This window comes from Amblyraja radiata, chromosome 16 (genome assembly GCF_010909765.2).
Source record: "Amblyraja radiata isolate CabotCenter1 chromosome 16, sAmbRad1.1.pri, whole genome shotgun sequence".
In the NCBI taxonomy this organism is placed as follows: Eukaryota; Metazoa; Chordata; class Chondrichthyes; order Rajiformes; family Rajidae; genus Amblyraja; species Amblyraja radiata.
This window is the reverse complement of record NC_045971.1, coordinates 33,981,573-33,998,819: the sequence shown is the minus strand read 5'-3', so window position 1 is coordinate 33,998,819 and position 17,247 is coordinate 33,981,573. Positions and strand designations below refer to the sequence as shown.

Sequence of the window (17,247 nt, the reverse complement as noted above, 5' to 3'; positions counted from 1 at the left end):
AAGCCCAGGTTCGAGTAATTTACAAATTAGCCCTAAAGCAGCTGATTAGGTAGCAGGTAATAATAAGCGCAGCTGCAGCAGAGTGGCCTTGTTGAGGTGAAGTGCCTTGGTGAGCAAAGTGTGAGTCTTTGGCTCGAGTGTCTTCGGCGAGGAGGCTGAGGTGAGGAGACTACGGTCAAAGGTGGAGAAGGTGAGAAGCACAACCCATTGGGATTTATCTACTGAAATAATGATAGGCGGGGTGGGAGATTGCAACCTTCACGTGATCCGCCCTGTTTTAACGAATGCAATGAACCTGGCGTGCACAATCAAATCAGATCAAATAGAACAAGTTGTCCTACAACTTTAGGCTGTGTCACGCCATACGCTGCAGTGTGACTCCTGCAGGATGTGGGAAGTCAGGGACTCTGCTGGTGCCTCTGACAACTACACCTGTGCAAATTGTGTCCAGGTGCAGCTCCTGAAGGACCGTGTTAGGGAACTGGAGCAGCAGCTAGATGATCTCAGGACCATCCGGGAAAATGAGAGCTTCTTGGACAGGATCTACAATTACATTGTTACACCAAGGATACAGGAAGGTGGGTGACAATGAGGAAGGGAAGTAAGTGTGGAGTGTAGGAGACCCCGGTGGCTGTAACTGTTGAAAACAGGTACACCCTCTTGGAAGCTGTCGGGACGGACGACACTTCCAGTCCAATCAAGACTGGGAAAATCAGGTTGTTACTGGACCCCAAGAAAGGGAGTTTATAGAGTGCCTCCGAAATGGATTCTTAGAGCCGCTTGTACTGGAGCCTACCAGAGAGAAGGCAATTCTGGATTTAGTGTTGTGTAATGAACCGGATCTGATAAGGGAACTTATTATAATATGATAAATTTTAATCTGCAATTTGAGAGGGAGAAGGTAAAATCAGAAGTATAAGTATTGCAGTTGAACAAATGGAATTGTGGGGGAATGAGGGAGGAGCTGGCCTTAGTTGACTGCAAAGGGACCCCAGCAGGGATGACGGTGGAATAGCGATGGCAGGAATTTCTGCAAATAATCCAGGAGATGCAGGATAATTTCATTCCAAACAGGAGGATAGATTCTGAAGGGAGTAAGAAGTAACTGTGACTGACAAGGGAAGTCAAGGACATTATAAAACTAAAAGAGAAGACGTATAATGTGGCAAAGATGAGCGGGAAGCCAGAGGATTGGGCAACTTTTAAACAACAACAGAAGGTAACTAAAAAGGCAATACGGGGAGAAAAGATGAAGTACAAAGGTAAGCTAGCCAAGAATATAAAGGAGGATACTAAAAGTTTCTTTAGATTTGTGAAAAAGAAAAGATTAGTTATTACAAATGTGGGTCCCTAAAAGACAGAACCAGGTGAATTTATTATGGGGAACAAGGAAATGGCAGAAATGGAAAGTTGAACAGGTACTTTGGTTCTGTCTTCACTAAGGAAGGCACAAACAATCTCCCAAATGTACTAGGGGACAGAGGATCTAGGGTGACGGAGGAACTGAAGGAAATTAACATTAGTCAGGAAATGGTGTTGGGTAGACTGATGGGACTGAAGGGTGATAAATCCTCAGGGCCCGATGGTCTGCATTCCAGGGTACTCAAGGAGGTGGCGCTATAAATCGTGGACACATTGGTGATCATTTTCCAATATTCTATAGATTCAGGATCAGTTCCTGTGGATTGGAGAGCAGCTAATGTTATCCCACTTTTTAAGAAAGGAGGGAGAGAGAAAGCAGGGAATTATAGTCCAGTTAGCCTGACATCGGTGGTGGGGAAGATGCTGGAGTCGTTTATCAAATATGTAATAGCGGCACATTTGGATAGCAGTAACAGGATCGGTCCAAGTCAGCATGGATTTATGAAGGGGAAAGCTTGCTTGACAGTGGATGTAGTGTATCTGGACTTTCAAAAAGCCTTTGATAAGGTCCCACACAGGAGATTAGTTGGCAAATTAGAGCACATGGTATTGGGGGTAGGGTATTGACATGGATAGAAAATTGGTTGGCAGACAGGAAACAAAGTTGTAATTAACGGGTCCCATTCATAAAGGCAGGTAGTGACTAGTGGGGTGCCGCAAGGCTCGGTGCTGGGACCACAGCTATTTACAATATATATTAATGATTTAGATGAAGGCAGGATTTTGAATGATCACCTTGAAAGGCTGAATGGCCTACTGCACCTATTGTTTATGTATCAGTAAGTTTGGGACAGGGTGGGTCAGGGTGATTAGTCACTGAGTTTGCTGGAAGGATTGAAGAGTGGGTTGGGAACCTTAGGACAGAGGCATTGCCTTTCTAGTATCCTACTACAGTGGTAGCTCAGGAATGCCCATGTTCAGGCACTCTCTGGACCATTGCGATTTACATCCCCTGCAATGAGATGGTCGGATAGGAATTACATCTCTACTGCCAATGTTGGAAATCATGTTGAGCAATGCAGTCGGGGAGTGCCTGCTCAAAGGTCTGGAGGGATTTGAGATAATCTGCAAGTCGTCATTACAATGTTTCATTCCATGAAAAAAATATTTTCAATTGCATAGTGTTGACATCAATAGTATTTGAATTTTGTAGCCCGAAGGGTAAAGTTTCCAAAAAATAAATAAATGGCTCTAATATAAACTTTGACACTTCATTTTGCTTCCCAATGAATGCTAACACAATTCTTACCTTGAGAATCTCAATGCAATGTGACACCAAACCCCTGGAAAATAGAAGTTTACCTCAGTTACACATGTTCATCAATACCCCAGATATCCTTCAATCACGAAGTTCCCACAGTTCCATACAGATGTTATGGAAGTACAAAATAAAAACAGAAGCAAGATAATTCTAGAACATGGAACAGTACAACACATGAACAGACCTCTCAGTCTACAATGTATGTGCCAAATATGATGCTGTGAAAGGCACCTCTCCGCTACAGTTTTAGAGTGTAGAGTTTAATTTATTGTCACATATATCAATGTACAGTGAAAAGCTTTTGTTGCTTGCTAACCAGTCAGCGGTAAGACGATATCTTTGATTGCTTTACTAGCTTTCTATTGCACTAAACGTTATTCACGTTATTCCCTTTATCATGTATCTGTACACTGTGGATGGCTTGATTATAATCATGTATTGTCTTTCTGCTGACTGGTTAGCACACAACAAAAGCTTTTCACTGTATCTCAGTACACGTCACAATAAACTAAACTTACAACAATACATGATTACAATTGAGCCATTCACAGCGTGCAGATAGATACATGATAAAGGGAATAACACAAATAACGTTTACACATACTGAACCTATATATAGAAACATAGAAAATAGGTGCAGGAGGAGGTCATTCAGCCCTTCGAGCCAACACATGGCTGATCGTCCCTTATCAATAACCTGTGCCTGCCTTCTCCCCATATCCCATGACTCCACTAGCCCCTTGAGCTCGATCTCTCTCTTAAATCCATCCAGTGACTTGGCCTCCATTACCCTCTGTGGCACGGAATTCCATAAATTCATAACTCTCTGGGTGAAAAAGTTTTTTCTCACCTCAGTCTTAAATGACCTCCCCTTTATTCTGGGACTGTGGCCCCTGGTTCTGGACTCGCCCCACATTGGGAACATTTCTCCTGCATCTAGCTTGTCCAGTCCTTTTAGAATTTTATATGTTTCTATAAGATCCTCCCTCATCCTTCTAAACGCCAGTGAATACAAGCCTAGTCTTTTCAATCTTTCCTCATATGACAGTCCCGCCATCCCAGGGATCAATCTCGTGAACCTACGCTGCACTGCCTCAATCACAAGGATGTCCTTCCTCAAATTAGGAGAACACGACTGTACACAATACTCCAGATGTGGTCTCACCAGAGCCCTATACAACTGCAGAAGAACCTCTTTACTCCTATCCTGAAATCCTCTTGTTATGAAGGCCAACATTCCATTAGCTTTCTTCACTGCCTGCTGTACCTGTAAGCCAACTTTCAGTGACCGGTGTACAAGGACGCCCAGGTCTCGCTGCACCTCCCCCTTACCTAACCTAACCCCATTGAGATAATAATCTGCCCCCTTGTTTTTGCCGCCAAAGTGGATAACCTCACATTTATCAAATGCAGTTTCATACCATTTCAAGCAAGGTGAAACCACCATAAAACCACACAAAACACCACACACAGTTCAGTAGACATTTAGTGTGTTCAGTTGATTCACAGCTCAGAGTTGTGACCTCTCCCTCCCCCATCATACAGAGACTGAGCCACACCCACACTTCCGGGTTTTATAATCCCTCCCCCTTCCACCGGAAAAGATGTGGTGTGATTGACAGGAGAGATATTCTCAACATTTTTTAAACACTAACAACCATTAGCAGTGCATTTTTACTTCATTAGCAGTGCATTTTTACTTCATTAGCAGTGCATTTTTACTTCATTAGCTGTGCATTTTTACTTCATTAGCAGTGGATTCGTGGGGTGGCAGCTCAGTCCCTCAAGCCTGATGTGCTGGCAGCTCACTCACGGCTGGTGGGCTGGCAGTTGACTCACGGCTATTCCTTGAAATTCCATTTCAAGCAGAGTGCAAGGCCACCAAATTCAAATTCATTTTTCTACCATTCCAAGCAGGGTGCAAGGCCACCAAATTCAAGTGCAGTTTCTTACCTCTTCAAGCAGGGTGCAAGGCCACAATATTCAAGTGCAGTTTCATACCACTTCAAGCAGGGTGCAAGGCCACCAAATTCAGGTTCAGTTTCCCACCACTTCAAGCAGGGTGCAAGGCCACTAAATTCAAGTGCAGTTTCCAACCACTTCAAGCAGGTTGCAAGACTACCAAATTCAAGTTCAGTTTCATACCACTTCAAGCAGTGTGCAAGGCCACCAAATTCAAATGCAGTTTCATACCATTTCATGCAGGGTGCAACAACACCACATTCAAATGCAGTTTCATAACATTTCATGCAGGGTGCAAGGCCACCATATTCAAATGCAGTTTCATACCATTTCAAGCAAGGTGAAACCACCATAAAACCCACACAAAACACCACACACAGTTCAGAAGACATTCAGTGTGTTCAGTTGATTCACAGCTCAGAGTTGTGACCTCTCCCTCCCTCATCATACAGAGACTGAGCCACGCCCACACTTCTGGGTTTTATAATCCCTCCCCCTTCCACCGGAAAAGGTGTGGCCTTCATGGTGTGATTGACAGGAGAGAGATTCTCAACATTTTTTAAACATAAACAACCATTAGCAGTGCATTTTTACTTCATTAGCAGTGCGTTTTTACTTATAACCATATAACCATATAACAATTACAGCACGGAAACAGGCCATTTCGACCCCTCTAGTCCGTGCCGAACACATAATCTCCCCTAGTCCCATATACCTGCGCTCAGACCATAACCCTCCATTCCTTTCCCATCCATATAACTATCCAATTTATTTTTAAATGATAAAAACGAACCTGCCTCCACCACCTTCACTGGAAGCTCATTCCACACAGCTACCACTCTCTGAGTAAAGAAGTTCCCCCTCATGTTACCCCTAAACTTCAGTCCCTTAATTCTCAAGTCATGTCCCCTTGTTTGAATCTTCCCTACTCTCAGTGGGAAAAGCTTTTCCACGTCAACTCTGTCTATCCCTCTCATCATTTTAAAAACCTCTATCAAGTCCCCCCTTAACCTTCTGCGCTCCAAAGAATAAAGCCCTAACTTGTTCAACCTTTCTCTGTAACTTAGTTGCTGAAACCCAGGCAACATTCTAGTAAATCTCCTCTGTACTCTCTCTATTTTGTTGACATCCTTCCTATAATTAGGCGACCAAAATTGTACACCATACTCCAGAATTGGCCTCACCAATGCCTTCTACAATTTTAACATTACATCCCAACTTCTATACTCAATGCTCTGATTTATAAAGGCCAGCACACCAAAAGCTTTCTTTACCACCCTATCTACATGAGATTCCACTTTCATGGAACTGTGCACAGTTATTCCCAGATCCCTCTGTTCACCTACATTCTTCAATTCCCTACCATTTACCATGTACGTCCTATTTTGATTTGTCCTGCCAAGATGTAGCACCTCACACTTATCAGCATTAAACTCCATCTGCCATCTTTCAGCCCACTCTTCCAACTGGCATAAATCTCTCTGTAGACTTTGAAACTCTACTTCATTACCCGCAACCCCACCTATCTTAGTATCATCTGCATACTTACTAATCCAATTTACCACACCATCGTCCAGATCATTGATGTACATGACAAACAACAGTGGACCCAACACAGATCCCTGTGGCACCCCACTCGTCACTGGCCTCCAACCTGACAAACAACCATCCACCATTACTCTCTGGCATCTCCCATTCAGCCACTGTTGAATCCATCTTGCTACTCCACCATTAATACCCAACCATTGAACCTTCTTAACCAACCTTCCATGAGGAACCTTGTCAAAGGCCTTACTGAAGTCCATATACACAACATCCACTGCTTTACCCTCATCAATTTCCCGAGTAACATCTTCAAAAAATTCAAGAAGATTAGTTAAACATGACCTTCCAGGCACAAATCCATGTTGACTGTTCCTAATCAGACCCTGTTTATCCAGATGCTTATATATATTATCTCTAAGCATTCTTTCCATTAATTTGCCCACCACTGACGTCAAACTAACAGGTCTATAATTGCTAGGTTTACTCTTAGACCCCTTTTTAAACAATGGAACAACATGCGCAGTACGCCAATCCTCCGGCACTATTCCCGTTTCTAATGACATTTGAAATATTTCTGCCATAGCCCCTGCTATTTCTACACTAACTTCCCTCAATGTCCTAGGGAATATCCTGTCCGGACCTGGAGACTTATCCACTTTTATATTTCTCAAAAGTGTCAGTACTTCCTCTTCTTTGATCCTCATAGTTTCCATAGCTACTCTACTTGTTTCCCTTACCTCACATAATTCAATATCCTTCTCCTTGGTGAATACCGAAGAAAAGAAACTGTTCAATATCTCCCCCATCTCTTTTGGCTCTGCAGATAGTTGGCCACTCTGACTCTCTAATGGACCAATTTTATCCCTCGTTATCCTTTTGCTATTAATATAGCGGTAGAAACCCTTCGGATTTACTTTTACCTTACTTGCCAAAGCAACCTCATATCTTCTTTTAGCTTTTCTAATTTCTTTCTTAAGATTCTTTTTACATTCTTTATACTCCTCAAGCACCTCATTTACTCCATGCTGCTTATAACTATTGTAGATCTCCCTCTTTTTCCGAACCAAGTGTCCAATTTCCCTTGAAAACCATGGCTCTTTACAATTTTTACGATTTCCTTTCAACCGAACAGGGACATAAAGATTCTGTACTCTTAAAATTTCACCTTTAAATGTACTCCATTTCTCTTCCACATCTTTCCCATAAAACAAACTGTCCCAATTTACTCCTTTTAAATCCTTTCGCATCTCCTCAAAGTTAGCCTTTCTCCAATCAAAAATCTCAACCCTAGGTCCAGTTTTGTCCCTCTCCATAACTTCATTTGCAGTGTGTTTTTACTTCATTAGCAGTGCGTTTTTACTTCATTAGCAGTGCATTTTTACTTCATTAGCAGTGCATTTTTACTTCAAACCAACCATATTTTCATTTTCAAACCACATTAAGGGCACTCACAGTTGAGTAGACATGTGTTCAGTGTTATTCAGAGCTCAGAGAGACGTGACGGCTTCCTCCATCTTGCAGAGACTGAGTGAGGCACACCACTTCCTGGTTTTATAGTCCCTCTCCCTCCCTCCAGCAGGGGCAGCAGAGGGAATGGCAAATTATTTAGAAACATTAATATCTCTCTGATTTTTCATCGATGGGAAAAATCCTCCAGTCCCTGGAAGGCGGAGAAGGGCTCTGAGCGAGGTGGCCAAAAATGACCGCCATAGGTGGCGCCGTTCTCTCGGAAATCGTAGCACAGCGAGCCAGAATTGGTCAAGATCAGACTTTTAGTAATATAGATAGATACTTCATCTGCCACGCATCTGCCCAGTCACTCAACCTGTCCAGGTCACCCTGCAACCTCCTAACATGCTCTTCACAGTTCACACTGCCACCCAGTTTTGTGTCATCCGCAAACTTGCTAGTGTTGCCGCAAATTCCCTCTTCCAAATCATTAATATATATGGTAAACAGTTGCGGCCCCAACACCGAGTCTTGCGGCACTCCACTCACCACTGTCTAGCCATTCTGAAAAGGAGTCCATGCCCCTCCATTCCCTGCATATCCCTGTGCCTAACCAAAATCATATCTGCTTCCATCATCACACCCGGCAGCACGGTCCAGGCACCACCATTCCCTGTGTAAAAAAAACATGCCTCGCACATCTACCATACATTTTACTCCTCTCAACTTAAGACTGTGGCCTCCAGTATTTGATATTTCCACCCTGGGGAAATAGGTTCTGACTGTCTATCCTATCTATGTCTCTCATAATACCTTGACTGATGAAGGCTAAAGCACACAAAAAAAACCTTCTTGACCATCCTATCTACCTGTGACGCCACTTTCATGGAACTATGTACCTGTACTCCTGGATCCCTCAGCTTTACAATACACTGCAGTGATCTGCCATTCGGTCAAGATCCTGCCGTGCTTTGATTCCCACAAAGCCAGCACTTTGCACTTATCTGCGTTAAACTCCATTAACCATTTGCCCAACTAAACAAGATGCTGCTCTAAGTTTGTATAACCATCTTCACTGTCTGTGATACCACCCACCTGAGAGTCATCTGCAAACTTACTATCATGCCTTGTACATTCTCATCCATATAAGGAGATAAGAGAAGAAACTGCATACTTGTCTGTCATCCATCATTAATCCACATGTCCAAGTGGTTTATGTCAAGAGTGTTTTGGATCTGCATTGACTGCGATCATGCAGGACACACAGCATTCACTTTCCTCTCAGCAAGGTGCTGACAACAGCCTGTGAGAATGACTTGGCATTATGTTTAAACAATATTGATCAGGGGGAACCACAGTAAAAGCCACAAGATCCAGTGTCTGATCATTTGTGAACATTGATGGTTTTGCATCCGGCTCACAATTAGTACACTGAATAGTGGAATTACATAACCAGGAGATATACTGCCTCTTATTGGGAGTATGTACTGACTGTGTAGCAGGAGTCAGGGTTCAGATCAGGAACATGGGTAGGTTGGAAGAAAGCAGAGGGTGATGGTGATGGTGGAAGGGTGTTTTTCAGACTGGAGGCCTGTGACTAGTGATATACCTTAGGGATCGGTGTTGGGCCATTTGCTGTTTGTGGTTTATATCGATGATTTGGATGAGAATGTACAAGGACTATGGATAGGTTTATGGTTAAAGTCAGGATTGTAGCCACTGAAATCTGCAGTCCTGAAACAAACATGCTGAAACATACAAGCTGAACGTTACCATGTGCTGTTTACTGAGCAAGACATGAAGTTCTGAAGAAACCAAATGGGTCAAGCAGCATCTGTGGAGGAAAGCACAGGCAATGTTCCTTGTCAGGATCCTTCTTCCTTCCACAAATGCTGCCTGGACCACTGACCTTCTCCAGCAATTTATGTTTTGTTCAAGACTCTAGCATCTTCAATTCTTTATGATTCCATCTTCTGTTTCCTACTGCCCTTTAAACTCGCCAATGCTATTCCTAAAAGTCACATTTTAAAAATCAGTGGGATATCTGGAAATTCTATTATGCTTTTATATAACACTTAAAATAAAAAGCAAAGTAAAAATGCATTGGCTGTATTTATTAGAGCAACACCCCATAGTTCTGGAACCAAAGTCCCAAAGTCAGACTATCAGCAATTTTACATCCCCAGAGAAACAGGTGGGATCTTAGCTTTGCTTTTCATCTGACAGACAACACCACTAAGAATGCAGCCTTCTCTCCCCACTACACTGGACAGCTCACCAAGTCTTTGATGATCTTTGGTTACAAACCCCTGTAGAAATGGATATGAATGGTGGGGTGTACACAGTATTTATTTGGTCATCGTCATTAGTTCATGAAATAAAATTCACTCATTGCTCTTCCAGACAACAAAAGACCCCATATACATACGAGGCATCCTCGATCCACTCCTCATTTTCCAGGATTGCCTCAAAGTGAGGGTTTGTGATAACAACATCGTCCAATTCCAGTTCAGAGGGCTCGCTCTGGGTCTCCATCGCTCCAATGAGGTCCACTGTCGGTCTGTTGGAAAGATAAAACAGAAGTTCCAGCTTAACAACATCTTTCCTATATCAAGATCCAGCTGGAAAGGGTGCATAGAAGATTTATGAGGATGTTGCCGGGACTCAAGGGCCTGAGTTATAGGGAGAGGTTGAGCAGGCTAGGACTTTATCCCTTGGAGTGCAGAAGGATGAGTGGTGATCTTATAGAGGTGTATAAAATCATGAGAGGAATAGATCGGGTAGATGCACAGAGTCCCTTGCCCAGAGTAGGGAAATCGAGAACCAGAGGACATAGGTTTAAGGTAAGGGGGGAAACATTTAATAGGAGCCTGAGGGCTAACCATTTCATGCAAAAGGTGGTAGTTGTATGGAACGAGCTGTCGGAGGAAGCAGTTGAGGTAAGGACTATTGCAACTTTTAAGAAACATAGATGGGTATGTGGATAAGCGGTTTAGAGGGATATGGGCCAAACGCAGGCAGGCAGGACTAGTGTAGATGGGACATGTTGGTCGGTATGGGTAAGTTGGGCCAAAGGGCCTGTTTCCATGCAGCAAGTCTATGGTTCTAAGACCCTAAGTCACAAGTTGTCACATCAGGTTCAGCACTGAAGTTTAAATTCCATTTGGAATATTTTGGAGGACTAAGAAACCAAGAACCAAGAAGTCCGTGACAACAAATTGGTGTTTTGGAGCGAACAAGTATCAATAAATAGTCTTCAGTCTGAAGGAGGGTCTCGACCAAAAACGTCGCCCATTCCTTCTCTCCAGAGATACTGCCTGGCCCACTGAGTTACTCAATCTTCGGTTTAAACCAGCATCTGCAGTTCCTTCCTACACAATAAATAGTCTTTGATAAGGTCACTGATGTCAATCAGGCTGGAAGCAGGTTGCTGTAATTGACCTTGGAGTTTCTGATGAACAAAGGGGAAATTGAGAACGACTCAAACCTTGGCCATTCCCAGTAACATCCGGTGAAACTCTGAATCTTGCAGTAAGGGACTAAATTGGAGTAAGACAAATTACAAATTTATTAGACATGAGCTTTGGGGGGAGCGATTGATAGAGTAAAGATCAAGGCATATGATCTGCTTGCCTTAATAGGTGAGGGCATTGAGCATAAGGGACAGAAAGTCACACTGTAGCTTTAATAGGACTTTTGTTAGGCCGCATTTAGAGCATTGCGTGCAGTTCCAGTCACCCCATTACAGTGTGCAGATTGCTAGAATCATGTCTGGATTAGAGGCTATTTGCTACGAGGCGTGCTGCTAGTTCCACTGTTCATATCCCTTCGTTATTGCCTCTTCCACAGCCAACAATGGGCCATTGTGGGCTCCACCTTTCCTTGGTCATCCATGCCACCTCTGATTTGTTCTGTACCTTTTCATGCCTCTAGTTTCCCTGTCCCCTGAATCTCAGTCTGAAGAAGGGTCTCGACCTGAATCCTCACCTATTCTTTTGCTTTTTCACCAGAGATGCTGCCTGAGCCACATTCATCATTACTCCAGCATTTTTGGGGATTTATGTTCAATTCTGGTCATCCTGCTATAGGAAAAATGCTATTAAACTGGAATGAATGCAGAGAAAGTAGACACAAAATGCTGGAGTAACTCAGCGGGTGAGGCAGTATCTATGGAGAGAAGGAATTGGCGACGTTTTGTATCGAGATCCTTCTTCAGACTGATGTCAGGGGAGGGGGCGGGACATGGAAAGAATGTAGGTGGAAACAGTAAGACTGGTGGGAGAAATGGGAAGGGTGAGGGGATGGCGAGAGAAAGCAAGGGCTACCTGAAGTTAGAGAAGTCAACGTTCGTACCGTAGGGGTGCAAACTACCCAAGTGAAATATGAGGTGCTATTCCTCCAATTTGCGCTGGGCCTCACTCTGACAATGAATGAGGCCCAAGACAGAAGATTTTGCCAGGATCTGAGGGCCTGAGCATATGGCTGGGCAGCCCTGGACTTTATTCCTTGGAACACAGTAGGATGATCTTATATAGGATCATGGGGTAAATAGATACGGTCGATGCAGTCTTTTAGCCAGAGTGGGCGAATCATGGAACAGAGGACATTAGCTTGTAAGAGTTTGAGCAGGAACCTGAGGTGCAACTTTTTCACACAAAGGGTGATGGGTGTATGGAAAAAGCTGCCAGAGGAGGTAGTTGAGGCAGGTACTAGACAACATTTAAAAGGCATATGAACAGGCATGTGCAAAGGAATGGATTAGAGGGATATGACCCAAACGCCTTGAGGTGGGACTAGTACAGATGGGGCTTCTTGATCAGCATGGGCAAGTTAGGCCAAACAACTTGTTTCCATGCTGTATGACTCTAGACTCTATCATGTTGGACATGGATATTATGGGCCCAAGGGCCTGTTCCTGTGCTGCATTGATCAATGTTCTAAATACTGGAGGAACTAAATGAGTTTGGTTGTATCTGTGGAAGGAAATAGACTATCAACCTGAAATATTGTTTGTGCAATTTGCTCCACAGATGTTGCCTCACCTGCTGAGTTCCTCCAGCACATTGTTTTAGGTATCTTCATCTTAACTATCAAAGTCTGTTCTCTCCCCTATTATTCCATTTTACAATGTCCATTTACTCAAATTCATATCTGCCGGATCTATCCACAAGCAATTTTCATCTCCCTGTAATGAGATAGGAAATTACTGACCAGTTGAATTTAGGTCAGATTATTGGTGCATTGAGCCAATCAGTTGTACGGCACGGAAACAGGCCCTTCGGCCCAATTTGTCGATGCTGATCAAGATACCCCTCTAAGTTAGTCCTATTTGCCAGAATTTGACCCATATCCCTCCAAACTTTTCCTATCCATGTACATGTCCAGGTGTCCTTTAAATGCTGTTATGGTACCTGCCTCAGCTATTTCCTCGAGCAGCTCGTTCCATATACAACCATCCTCAAAGTGAAAGTTGCCCCTTATATTCCTATTATATTTTGTTCCTCTCACCTTAAAACAACGTCTACTGGTTCTTGATTCCCATGCCTGGCGAAAAGTCTCTGTGCATCTATTCCAGTCATGATCTTGTGCGGCTGCATAAGATCAACCCTCAGTTTTGTGCGCACTGAGGAATAAAGTCTTAACCTGCCCAACCTCTCCTTATAGCTCAGGCCTTCGTGCCCTGGCAGTATCCTCGTCAATCTTCTCTGAACTCTTTCCAGCTCAATTGCATCCTTCCTATTGCAGGGTGTCCAAAACTGAACACCTACTCCACATGTGGCCTCACAACAACTTCACTGTAACATAACATCTGAACTTCTATAGACACAAAAACTGGAGTAACTCAGCGGGTCAGGCAGCATCTCTGGAGAGAAGGAATGGGTGATGTTTTGGGTCAAGATCCTTCTTTAGACATAAGTCTTGTTCTCGACCTTTTCTCCAGAGATGCTGTCTGTCCTACTGAGTTACTCCAGCTCTTTGTGTCTATCTTCGGTTTAAACCAGCATCTGCAGTTTCTTCCTACACATGAAATGTATTGCCAGCAATAGGCTAGTCATGCCTTGAGAATCCTGCACTGATTTCAGGGAGAGTCAAAATCAGCCCCTTTAAGTCTGATGCAAACTCCTGAGTATCATTTGAAAGTTATACCTTTTATGAAAAATCCAAAAGTAACTTTTATTAAGGTGATTGTTGGTGCACAATTCCTTTATTGAAGCAAGATTTTTTTTACAGTTTGTTATCACAGTTGAAAACTTTCATCGGATTACTGTCCATTCACAGAATTATTATTTGACTCCATGACTCATTGCTCATGTCAAATATATACAAGGTGTTTGAGCAAACATTTGGCTAATGTTTAACCCGACTCACCCACGCCAAGCCTGGAGACGCGGGTTAGGCTATACACTAATCCTAATCTTATGTTAGGCTATACACATCAGCTTGAGATGTCACAGCCTCTTTATGCACAAGCACATCAAATATTTCCTTTCATATAAAGCAGGCTCTTTAAACAATCTTTTGGCTGATATTCTGAAGCAACAAATTTGTTTTTTTATAATTTAGTTTGCATTTTGTAAATGAGCAGAAATACTTATTAATATAATGAAATCCTCGAACTTCCATGAAACCGGCCCTTACTGATGGTGATTTCTTGGCTAGGCTGTTGATAATATCAGTAAGATTAGATCTATAATCTGTCGCAAGGATACGTTGGAGCTATGATTCTTCCAGTTACTGCACTCATATATAGACTACACACAGTGAGAGATTACATTGATTCAGAATCTTTCACACACACGGGAGATGTTCTTACATGCTTCAATGTCAATGAACCTGTTTTAAACATAATTAGTATCACATGGGCAATGGAGCTCAGGCTATCTGGAATCCTTTTCTCTTAAAACATCAGAGATTGAGGGGAGGTACACAAAATTGCTGGAGAAACTCAGCGGGTGCAGCAGCATCTATGGAGCGAAGGAAATAGGCGACGTTTCGGGCCGAAACCCTTCTTCAGACTGATGGGGGGTGGGGGGGAGAAGGAAGGGAAAGGGGAGGAGGAGGAGCCCGAGGGCGGGCGGATGGGAGGGTGGGAGGAGACAGCTAGAGGGTTGAGGAAGGGGAGGAGACAGCAAGGACTAGCAAAATTTAGGGAGACTTGATAGCAGTATATACAATTAGGAGATGCATAGATAGGGTAGACAATCAGAACCTTTTTTCCCCTATGTGGAAATGTCCAACAGGTCATAGCTGTAAGGTGAGAGGTGGAAAGTTAAATGGAGATGTGTGAGGTCATTTTATTTTACACATAGGGAGTGGTGGGAGCCTGGAACACTTTGCCAGGGGTGGTGGTGGAGGCAGATATACGAGGCTTTTAGATAAGCACATGGAAATGCAGGGAATAGAGGAATTGATCAGTTTGGCACAAAGATTGTGGGGCAAAGAGCCCATTCCTGTGCTGTACCATTCTGTGGTCTACCTTCTGTATCCACTGCTGCAGTATTGTACATCAAATTGACCTTCTCATATATATTAACAGGTTTTCAGCACAGTAAACAAATTAAATAACATTAAAATTAAATAAAGACACACGGAATTTTAGATGCTAGTTTACATAAGAAAGTGCTCAGCGAATCAGACCATCTCCAGTGGGTGTGGATAAGTAATGTTTTGGGTCGGGATTGTGAAGAAAGGTTTCCATGTTCTCCAGAGATGCTGCCTGCCCGCTGAGTTAAAATGAAATGATAAAATTTCAACATAGACTATGCCTCTACCATACTTACTTCGAGTCGAACTGATGTAAGTGGCGGCTGGACTGACAATAGCGATGTCTGCAGACAACCACTAGAGCCACAAACGATGCCAAAAAGATTGTTGCGAGGACCCCAATTGCTACAATAACCACCGTCTCCATGGCAATAACACCGTGTGTGTTTAACGTTGGCTGATCCTCTGAATCTCTATTGCCGTCCTTTATGGCTTCATTTTATCTGAAATTTATGTAAAAAAGGGTATTTCATTGGCTTTGGTGTTAAGTATCGCATGGATATTAAGTAAAAAAAGATTTGTACAATGCAATAGAGTAACAATATAAAAACAAGGCATATGATAGACACAGAATGCTGGAGTAACTCAGCGGGTCAGGCAGCATCCCTGGAGAAAACGGATGTGACATTTTGGGTCGGGACCCTTCTTGAGATTGAAAGCAGTGAGTGGGGAGGGGTGAAGAGCTGGAGGCGAGAAAAGTCCAGGACCAATCAGGACTGGCAACAAATGACCTCAGGTAAGGTGGAGCCCTGGTCGACCCATGGTTGGCCAGGGAAGGTGTGATCTCAAGAGGAATGAGATGTGGAACTGGTTGAGATGTGGGTACACAAAAATGCTGGAGAAACTCAGCGGGTGCAGCAGCATCTATGGAGCGAAGGAAATAGGTAACGTTTCGGGCCAAAACCCTTCTTCTGAAGAAGGGTTTCGGTCCGAAACGTTACCTATTTCCTTCGCTCCATAGATGCTGCTGCACCCGCTGAGTTTCTCCAGCATTTTTGTCTACCTTCGATTTTCCAGCATCTGCAGTTCCTTCTTAAACATAAGACCTAGTTTGAATTGTCCTTGTGTGAAGTAACAATTGAAGAGTTGCCAAGCCTACTTTAAACTCTCACTCACAGGCATGAGGTGAAGGTGTCAGCAGTCTTTGGGGGTTATTAATTCAGAGGTGCAAGTTGAACAAAGACAATGTGAACATTCTCTGCTCCGTTGTCAAGAGCAATCAAACAAAAGAAGATGTGTAGGATGGAACTGAAGATGCTGGTTCACACCAAAGATCGACACAAAAAGCTGGAGTAACTCAGCGGGTCAGGCAGCAACTCTGGAGAAGTAATGTCTCGAGTCAAGACTCTTCTTCAGAACCCTGCTAGAAAAATAACATTGTCCAATGGCCTAATGACGACCATGTGATAATGAAACTTAAGCCTTATGGAGGGACAGTTTAGATTACTTTATGGATGTACAACTACTGTTTGTTCTAGTTGTGTGGGAATTCAAAATACACGAATGGTTTAACCACTAATAGTTTATGTAAAATTTAGTTTCTGATGCTTTTGTATTATGTTACCTGAGTTATCAAATATAGGCCATAGCTTTAAGTTGAGAGGGATAAAGTTTAAAGGAGCTGATTGGGACAAATATTTTTACACAGAGAGTGGTGTGTGCCTGAAAGGTGCTGCCAGGGGTTGTGGTGGAGGCAGGTGTAGTAGCAGCTTTAAGAGACTTTAACAGGCATATGGATATGTAGGGAATAGAGGAATATTGATTATGTGCAGCACATGAGACGGTCTTGGCATCATGTTCAGCACAGACATTGTGGGCCGAAGGGCCTGTTCCAATGCTGTACTGTTCTGTTCTATGTTGTTGATAGCCAGCAGTGTAGACCACATTAGCCAAACTCCTGGAAGAAGCAGTAAATATCTGTCAAAGTAAGCTGAACACGTATCTCACGTGGAGACAGAAACAGAAAGAACACTTCACATCAAGGTCTCAGTCTGAAGAAGGGTTTCGATCCGAAACGTTGCCCATTTCCTTCACTCCATAGATGCTGCCTCCCCTGCTGAGTT

At 43.2% G+C, this 17,247-nt stretch overlaps 1 protein-coding gene across 3 annotated transcripts in view; it reads right to left on the bottom strand.

Moving 5' to 3' along the window:
* Nucleotides 1-17,247, bottom strand: part of tmem98 (transmembrane protein 98) — a 73,290-nt gene that overhangs the window by 12,859 nt on the left and 43,184 nt on the right. For all 3 annotated transcript variants that reach the window (XM_033035435.1, XM_033035434.1, XM_033035436.1), the window contains 3 exons: nucleotides 15,421-15,627; nucleotides 10,068-10,199; nucleotides 2,672-2,705 (listed from right to left, as the gene is read on the bottom strand). In XM_033035435.1, coding sequence (XP_032891326.1) covers nucleotides 2,672-2,705; nucleotides 10,068-10,199; nucleotides 15,421-15,551 — 297 coding nt within the window. In that variant the 5' untranslated portion in view covers nucleotides 15,552-15,627. The remainder of the gene's footprint in view (nucleotides 1-2,671; nucleotides 2,706-10,067; nucleotides 10,200-15,420; nucleotides 15,628-17,247) is intronic.